Below are 9,639 nucleotides of genomic sequence, written 5' to 3'. Positions count from 1 at the left end.
ATAATATTGCATCGAATCCCTGTTTTTTTGTAGATACCTATAACATATTTTTACAATCAATAAAATTACTTATTTATTTGCACATATTTTTACTTGGCAGTGCACTGCACTTATGCACATACTAAGGAACCGCCTCTGGTGTCTATAAACATTTGGATATACTCAAAACATTGCTGATAAAAGTACCTTATTTTCATTGCACTTATTATTTTTTCGGTTTAAAACTAAGGTTCGATATAAAGAAAGGTATTTGAACATGGTAAAGGGATTCATCTGTTGATTTAGTCTTTAGTGGGTTAAGTAAAATAAAACAAATAGTAATGTTTTTATAAATCATTTTATTTACGGTATTCAAAAACGTATTACAGATTCTTAAAAGAATTTTATTATTATCAAATATTTTCATAGCATTACTCGTAATTAAAATAACATTTATATATATATAAAATTTATTGATTACCTTACATGACTACCCTCACACCAGATTTTTTAAATCTCTTGAGAAATGGTTTTCTGAGGATTGACAGTCGCTAACAGTTCAAATTAGCAAACGTGAATTCTTTTGTTTTACTATAGTATAAAATGTAATACAAAACTGCAAACAATTGTGTTTATTAAGTCAATATCAAACTAAATTCTGTAAAAACCTTAAGGAAGTTTCAGCATTATGGTCCGGACTGGTTAATTTGATTTGGATTTAATAGTTAATATTGTCAGGGATAAAATGAAATATTCATATTTACAAAATCAATTGATTAAAAAATCCCAACCTCTGATATATTAGTAATCTATCCTTAAGAAGTTAATTGAATTATTTTCTGAGCAAGGCATGCGGTGTAGGCTTATTGGCATCAGTCTATGGACTTCAATAGTCTTAAGTAGTTGTATTTACGACCAAAGTAAGGTTGACTCCGTCATTCGACGAAATATTGGTGCGAGTGAGTTCTTAAAACATTTCCAAGTAAAATACTCGGAAGTTGCTACAGCAATAACTGTGGAATAAAATGGAAGAGGTTCTTAAATCTAATTATTTCTTCTAATGCCAACAGGTTTATAAATTTACATAATGAGGAGCTCGATTGGAAGAGGGAGATGTTTCGTCACAGCAACTATTAGAACCTACACAAAACTTACGAATATAAAAATGCTATTCAAGTAATAACAGCATGATTTATATGATACAAAAGCTTATTTTAAAAAACAAAAACTAATATAAATGATTACCAATCAGGGTATTAATTCGATACACCAACATCTTCAGAAGAATGCTAATTACTGGTGATCCGTATTGACTAAACTAATTTTGTTAAGTATAAGCTTATAAAAAGTCTCAATACTGAGAATATGTATAAATATTGTTAACTATGGCAAACTGAGGTTGGAACAAACCATTATAAGATATGGTTTGCGAAGATATAAAGTAATTATAATTTGCCGCATATTTAATAGAAAACGAGGTTTTCAGTACTTACAGCTGTGCGATATTAATAAATACAAACGGAAAATAACAAAGGTAACAACCTTTAATTTACAGTGTAGAGATATTACAAGGGGCCACTGCGTATCCTTTTAGCGATATAAAATACAATTTTGCAGTATTTTCCAAAATTTGAGCAAGAAATGGAAAATCCCGACGTGTCGAGATTGTACTACTAATCTCTCTCCCTATTTATATAAAAACATTCTCTTACAAAAGAATGGTAATGAAAGCGGATACAAAATTAAAATAATCATATAAATGAAATATATAAGTAAAATGCCAATGTAAAGTCCTTCTTCTCAAAATGCGTTAATAAAGGCTGAGAACAAATAACAAAATAGTACTAACTGCCCGGTGCCGTGTTGGAATAAGAAAACTAATTCTGCGTTAAGTATTTTAAAAACACCCTAATTTGGCACGCGTCTGTACGTTACATTCATTTCACCCTAACGAAGGACTTCGAAACCAACGGGGGACACGGTTGCAACTGTTCCGGAATAACATTAAGGCATCCGGGATAGAGACTGACGTCGTGTCAACAATGGGAACTCCGCATTGCCGCAATATAACCTCGCGTGCGGGAAGATCTCGAATCGCACTCGCTGGAGAAAGGAGTTCCGGGTGTGAAGATGGAGTGTGGTTGGTGTATTGCTGAGGACTTTATTCCACACTGTTTTGTGTGTCGTTGATTTCGTCGAGGGACTCGTCACCAGATCCCGTACTTCCTGGGGGAATGGAACCCCTCTTCCCTCCGGTGAGGCGGGATGACAGCGCGATACTGCCTCCCGTTCTCCTAGAACATAACAATACAATCCTCGTAAAATTGAACCTGAAAAACTGAAAAATTTTCAATTGGTTCGAGTGTTAATTTCGTAAGTGAGACTTTTGAGGAAAGTTTGACATTTAGGACTTTCTATAATTCGATTACTGCCGTGTTAGAATATGTAGAAGTAAACAACTATTCTTTAAAAATCAGTACTTATTGCAATGTTCTTAATGGATTAATTTATTTTTAAGTAAAGCCTTAATTAACTATATTTACTAATAATAATAATTTAGTAATATTGATAATAAAAGATTAATGTTTGAAAGGTAAATAAAAATAAACCAAAATTCCAAATTAATTGAATTAATAAGAGGTTTTGTTTTACTATCTGTATCATTAACACATGGACAATAGAAGGGATAGGACAATATTGTCTTGTCCCAGCTCAGTGAACAGCCTCGACTGCACAAGGACGCTGGGACAATGTGGGAATTCGGCCTCAGTTCACACGTGAGTGAGGGCTGCTAAAGTGTATACACGACGGCATTTATTATGAGTGAGTTTAAGAAAAATATTATTTATTTTATCCCACGGAGTATTAGAATTGTTAAAGAATGGACTAAATAATAAAAATATATTTTTCTGCCTTGTCGAGCAATCGCTATTGTTATGACAATTGACCTTATGCGGTGCAGTCCATGAGCGTTCACACGAGGACAAAACGGTGGTGGGGGTCATCATTATTCTGCGGATCTAGCCTGCCCGTCTATCTCCGTGACAATATCTTGGAACAAATTAACACACGGACAATGGTAGAGTCCTGGAACAGAACAATATTGCACCGTCCACATGTAAACGGCCTTCAATATTTAAGGCGTTTGCCTATCACCCCTTATGGGTATATGCCTTATGTATCATATTTGATTCCTAGCAAGGTCGACATAAAATATTTATTTAAAAAGGTGTTTTTGCAGTGCAATATTTCATAGTCCATGATCATCTTCCTCTATGTAACAAATGACCAAGTGGAATGGACCATGGAAGTGATGATGATTTGTTGTAAATAAAGAAGTGGTGTTTGTTTACCTGAGTTTATTCCTGAGGTTGTTGCACTCGCGCACCATTGTCTCATGTGACTCCTGCAGATCCTCCAGTTCCCTCTGGGCCTTCCTCTTGTTGGCCTTCTCAGCTTGGACCTCCTCCTCGGTCTCGTACATCTGTCGCTTCAGGGTCTTCACGCGATTGTTCATCTAAACAAGACACAGATGAATGAGAAGAAGAAAATATATCACCCACATTATTGCATTATGAACTTAAAAAACACATTTTTTTTTTGTGGTTTGGTTTGTTTTTCCTAATTTATTATCATATTAACAAGATTTGAAATACAATACCATTCGAATATTAACGCAGTGCCCTGCATTTTATTTAGGTAACCTAACCTAACTTCACTTATCAAATTGATTTAAAAATTATACGATTATTATTGTTGTATTAAAATTAAAGACGCTAAGCGACGTTCAGCCTTTTCGTTAAACATTGCTTTCAACTTTTTGGTTAAGCGTCCGTTAGCTATTTGATTGAATCCCAGTATTTAATTAACAGCCTAGCTGCCCAATTGAATGGCTGATTTAACTATTTGGTGGCGACATATTGTGAGATATTTATACTGTACAAAACCATATATTTTTTTTTTTTTTTTAAATATAATTAACTTTAGTCATTTAATTTTGTCAAGCTCATTTTTGAGGACTATTGCCCATATTATGAAACAAACATATTTCAAACCTTACAGATCAATTCATTCATCAATTTAAAAGATTTTGTGATTGGTAAGTTTGGTTACCTTTTCAACTTGTTCCTTGTACTGGTCGGTATTTCGGCGTTCGTCCTCCAACTGCAGAATGAGCTCCTTGAGTTTCTTGTCCATCTTCCTGTTCAGCTTCTGTTGTGCCAGTCTCTCCCGACTCTCCGTCTCCACCTGCTCCTCCAGGTTACTGATCTTCAGCTCTAGAGATGCTATGGTGCTCTGGAACAATAACAAATCATCAATATAATCTATCGATTGATACGCTGATTCAAAAGAGAAAGCATTAACTTAAAACCACAAGTTAGTAATGCTAATATTGTGTAATATTTTCAATAAATAGTTAAAGCTAAAGAAGAACTGTAAAATAGCATACTCCTGACCAAAAGAAAAGAGCTTTTGTACTCAATGGAGAAAAATACACATACATACCCACTTATTAAAATATGTTACGAATCATACTGTAATGTTATTCAAAGTTTATATTAGTTCTTAAGATGTTATGAACTAACTTAATAAAGCATGCATAAATAAAGTTGATGTACCATATTCAAAAGTCAATACATATTGTAATTTATTTATGAGTTGTGGCATTTGAATTATCTTTTTATTTATTTATTTAACTTTTTGTGCATAACGTTATATGTACATTGGCGGGCTTATTCCTAAATAGCAACTTCTTCCAACCAACCAATAAAATAATAGTTTTATTTTTATAATTCAAGTTACAGAACATATTCAATAGAAAATAAAGATTAAAAAACTACAGATATATAAAATTATAAATATTAGTTTATAAATTACCTTAAATCAAAACTGTTACTCAATAGGAAAAAGGAAAAAAGAGGAAAGAGGAAAGGAGGAGAGATTAAGTAAGAGAAAGGAGATGTTTCTTCAGACGTGATTTAAACAGAGATAATGTGGTAACATCTTTGATGGTGGATGGGAGATGATTCCACAGTCGAGCCGCATGGACACTATATGAGTAAGAGAAGAAAGAGGAATTGTGGATGGGTATTAAGGGGATTAAGAGAGTGCCTTGAGAATTAGAATGAAGAGGTTAACCATGAACTGATAAGCGTTGAAATTTTTCATGCAAGTATATAGGAGCGTTAGGACTATGAAGTACATTGAACAGAAGTGAGAGGGAGTGATAGTCTCTCCGATGTCTAATTTTGAGCCAAATCAGTTGCCTACGATTATCAGAAATGTGGTCATATTTCCTAAGACCAAAAATGTAGATTATGCATGTATTCTGAAGTCGTTCAAGTTTATCGAGTTGCTCACAGCTTAAATCAGTCATGGAAACATCATCTTTTAGAAGATTACAATACATAGATGTAGCAATATTAGTACAAACCTTTGTCTTTGAGCGCTGTGCAGCTTCTAACTCTTGGAGTTTAGCCTTCAATTCCTTGTTTTGTCTCTCCAGAACTAATTTACTGCTTTCAATTTTCTGAGAAGTGCTTCTCTCTGTGGCTAGTTCAATAGTCAGTTGGTCGATTTGATTCTGTAACACAATTCAAATGTAATTTAAGGAAACACATTAATGGATTATAAATTAAACAAAAAAATATTTGAATTATTGATCATACCTGTGATTTCCTTGTTCTATCTAAAAGAATTTCATTATTGGATTGTTCTTCTTCGAGATCTTCCTCTAATGAAGCGATTCTGGCATCGAGACGTTTTTTCTCATCAGCCAATAGAGTTCCCTAAAATAATACCGAGGAATGAGTGTCAAGTAAATTAGAAATACATACGCATACAAGTATGCACTCATTGGGGGCTGTTAGACAGGAAGCCCGACACGAATTTTGGAAAAGGGAATGTGAAAGTCTAGACATTAATTCACAGCTTTACACAATCTGTCATAAAAAATTAACAGATAAAGAAATTTCGAAAATTTAAGAAATAAGCAAAGGCAGAATAGCACAGTATGTAAAATGATTTTTAAATTGGCTGGCCGAAGTAGAATGGACAACCATGCTACAATGAACAAGCTATTTTAGCATGAAAACTCTGCTGGAGTGGACATTTTGGAGTGGAGGTAAAATTTGGAATGATAGAGATTCCAGTGTTGACCCTATAAATAGGCGTTGAATTGAATTGACGTACGGGGGAAGGTCCAAAAATTTACAGAATGGAAGGGTTACCGGATACTTATTTACACAAATAAATAGTGTGACTCATCGCCAGTATATATATACCAAGTATTTAAATAAATGGGTAATTAGTTTCCAAGTTACACCTGAATAAGTCAGTCAATATCAAAGTAAAATCAAGTATGGATAAAATTAAGTTTCGACCCATCATTAAATTTCTCATTAAACTTAATATTACAGCATAGAAAGAAATTTACAAGTGATGAAGAAGTCAACAGCTTATTTTTAAGATGGACAAAACATTTTTTTTTCGAGGGTATAAATAAATTAATTTAAAGATCTGAAAAATGTATTTTTGTTAAAGACAATAAATTGAAAAGGAAAAATATTATCATCTTTCTATTTCCCCCTTCCCATTCATTCCGTGAGTTTTTGGACCAGCTCTTGTATTAAATTATTTCATTTGAAATTTAAAAAGAGTAATTCGTCCGCTTTGATTGTCTGTCAACAGATGACCTTTAATGCTCGGTGCGCTTGTTTACCTTGCTGCTGGAGTTCATCATCTCCTCAGCGAGCTCGTCCCGCTCGCCCTCGGCCGCGCGACGCGCCCGCTCGCTGCTGGCGAGGTCCTCCACGAGCTGCAGACCCTCGGCCTCGAGGATCTTAGCCTTGCGCTCCGCATCCTTAGCAGCCTGGGCTTGCTCCTCGCGCCCCTGCCGGGCCTCCTCCGCGTCCCTGACCGCGTCCTTCAGCTGCGCCTGCAGCTTCTTCAGCTGCTTCAGCGTGTCTTCCTTCACCTGAATCCAAATTAAAGATTGAGTTTCTCTAATGACGTAATCAAAATATTATAATTTTTAAAAACACAGCAATAATATCTTCTTGCTATTCATATTTTATTATTATTATAATATTTTATGAAGAAATGTAAGAAAATAAAAGAGAACAAAAAATATTAAAAATAATATTAAAAAAAAAAAAAATACAGAAAGAAACACAGTACAAATTCCAAATGGTATATTTATCACAATAATTGAACATTTATCCCAACTATGCCTCGATACACATAAATTCTTCAACGACTTTGGAGAAAAAAAATTCTTAAATTGGATATTTCTACAGACTGGAAGTAAAAGAATTGATTTACAACAATGATTGCTTTTGTACATTTGTTTACCTTATTATGCATCTCGATAGTGGTTTCAGAGTCCTTAAGGTCGGCCTCTAACTTCTTGCGTGCAGCGACAGCAGCCGCCCTCTGTTTCCTTTCCTCCTCTAGTTCGGCTTCCATATCACGTAACGCTTTCACGAGGCCACGTCTCTTCTCTTCCGCCTGCTCTTCTTTAGCCTGCAAACACATACCTCATTATAATTCATAAATAATTATGGTTATTGCTACCTAAAATTCGATTTTAAAAAGGTTTTCTAGAACATTTCGTGAGGTGCGAGCAGGTATGATATAGGTAACAATATCATATTTACCATAGTCTGCCTATCGCATTCTACCTACGACTATCAAGACTCATTCTGCAATAATTTCTCCAAGATTTAATAGCCACACTATTTCAAAAATGAAAAGAAGCTTTCGCCTATTTTTATATCGAGGGCCTTGTATTTTTCAAAAAAATAAATGTCGTATACATTCACGAAATGCATCAAATGTGCGACTGAGCGAGACTCAAGTGGGACAAAGCGTTTGCAGTATGCAACAAATGAGTAACTCAACACTAATCCAGTGAACAGGCCTGGATAGGTACTGATAACTAATTTGATCATAATATCCATGGCAGCTATGTAAACTATTGTATGTTGAATACAACAACTTTTCAGGAGAGCTGATTAAAGATTCACAAATTAAATATCACTATAATTTTAAAGAATTTCATTTGAATTCAAGATATAATAAATTGGTAAATTTCATGTGAATTCTAAGAGTGAAAATAAAGTTATGTCTATAATAAGCTCTTTTAAATGTCATTAATTAGCCGTCCTGAAAAGCTGATGTTTTCAACATACAATAGTTTACGTAACTGTCATCGATATAATTAAACTTGACACTGGCGATAACACGCCATGTCATTAAAAAACAAGTTGTGGAAAAGTGGTGTGTGAGGACCTCAAACCTTTGAACCCGGTCAAAAAACTTAAAATTACCTGTAAGTCTCTCTCAAACTGCGTGCGCAGCGCCTGCATATTGACATCCATACGCAGCTTGGCATCCTCCATAAGTTGGAGCTCGTCCTCGACTTCTTCATTCTGGGCTCGCAGTTCAGCCAACTGGGACTCGAGCGATCGCTTGGCCTTCTCCAGCTCGTGAACATTCTTGTCCGCCGTACCCTGACTGTTGGCGAGTTCATCCAACTCCACTTGGAGGGAACGTTTGCCGCGCTCTAGCTCCTCAATCTGGAATTAATCAATGACGTAAAAATAAATTTTGTGTCCTGAATGCGCTATAAATCTGGCATTGAAACAAAAAAAAATATTTAAAACCAAATAGAATGACAATTTTTTATTCCTTATTTTTTAAATAATAATTACACATTCTATAATATTTGGAATTGTATCCTGTTTATGCGCTCATTGTAATTTTTAAACACATAATATATGTTTTGGGCCAATATTGTGTCTTGGTAGAAGGCCTCAATAAAGGGAAAAAATAAATACATGGTAATTTGGTATGCAATGATGTTGATTTTAAAGCATGAAGCCAGCTATAAATTGTGTGTTTACTGTTTTTTTAATTGTATTTTTATTTCTTTTCTTGATATTTTCTGGTTTATTTTTAATTTATTCTTTTCTTTATGTAAAATAAAATTAAGCTGACTGATTTAAAAACAAAACTGTTTTTTTTTTCAGGTACAAAATAAAGAAACTATGTATTTACAGCCTGAAAAAGATCTTAAAATGTGTTTAAAAAAAACTAAATATTTTCATTATTACAATAACTCAATTGTAAAGATTATTATGGCCAACTACATAGTCCTTTATAACTGTGATAGAAATTTAAATACTGTTTTAATTCAGCTTCTATCCTGTGAGTTTTATTCTTTGATTTTAATTTCATTTTGTCATAAAAGGTTATATTTCTTTATTATTATATGACTGGCACTATTAATTTTTTGCATTACCTTTTCGCTAGCTTCATCTAATTCCCTGGTGAGACTAAGTACACGGGTCTCCTTCTCTCTAGCTTCTCTCTCGGCTGTGTCTCTTTCAGCGGCATTCCTTTCTGCGACAGCCCTCTCCTCCGCAACCACCTTATCAAAGCTCTTTTGTTTCTTTTCCAACTCCAAAACCTTGGCCCTCTGCGCTTCTAGTTCAATATTGGAATCTTCTAATTCAGCCTGGATCTTCTTCTTACCTGTTCAGAAAAAAAACACGGGTTCAGTAAAATCAAAAACTATAAATTATATTTTTTTTTAAATCACAGATTTTAGATAATAAGCTGCATAGCATATAGCAAAGACTGTGACACGGTACAAAT

The 9,639-nt window shown here is 34.2% G+C and overlaps 1 protein-coding gene across 1 annotated transcript in view; it reads right to left on the bottom strand.

The window, feature by feature from the left end:
• Positions 1 to 318: 318 nt before the first annotated feature.
• Positions 319 to 9,639, bottom strand: part of zip (myosin heavy chain 10) — a 45,455-nt gene continuing 36,134 nt past the window's right edge. The window contains exons 18-26 of the mRNA XM_088238769.1: positions 9,284 to 9,516; positions 8,310 to 8,558; positions 7,333 to 7,503; positions 6,701 to 6,955; positions 5,649 to 5,768; positions 5,414 to 5,563; positions 4,093 to 4,275; positions 3,333 to 3,496; positions 319 to 2,273 (exon numbers count right to left, since the gene is read on the bottom strand). Of these exons, the coding sequence (XP_088094895.1) occupies positions 2,141 to 2,273; positions 3,333 to 3,496; positions 4,093 to 4,275; positions 5,414 to 5,563; positions 5,649 to 5,768; positions 6,701 to 6,955; positions 7,333 to 7,503; positions 8,310 to 8,558; positions 9,284 to 9,516 (1,658 nt within the window). The 3' untranslated portion in view covers positions 319 to 2,140. The remainder of the gene's footprint in view (positions 2,274 to 3,332; positions 3,497 to 4,092; positions 4,276 to 5,413; positions 5,564 to 5,648; positions 5,769 to 6,700; positions 6,956 to 7,332; positions 7,504 to 8,309; positions 8,559 to 9,283; positions 9,517 to 9,639) is intronic.

The sequence above is a fragment of the Micrasema longulum genome, unplaced genomic scaffold (genome assembly GCF_059751315.1).
Source record: "Micrasema longulum isolate JH-2025_06_02 unplaced genomic scaffold, ASM5975131v1 h1tg001965l, whole genome shotgun sequence".
Taxonomy (NCBI): domain Eukaryota; kingdom Metazoa; phylum Arthropoda; class Insecta; order Trichoptera; family Brachycentridae; genus Micrasema; species Micrasema longulum.
The sequence above is the reverse complement of the archived record's forward strand: the minus strand, read 5'-3'. Positions and strand labels throughout refer to the sequence as shown.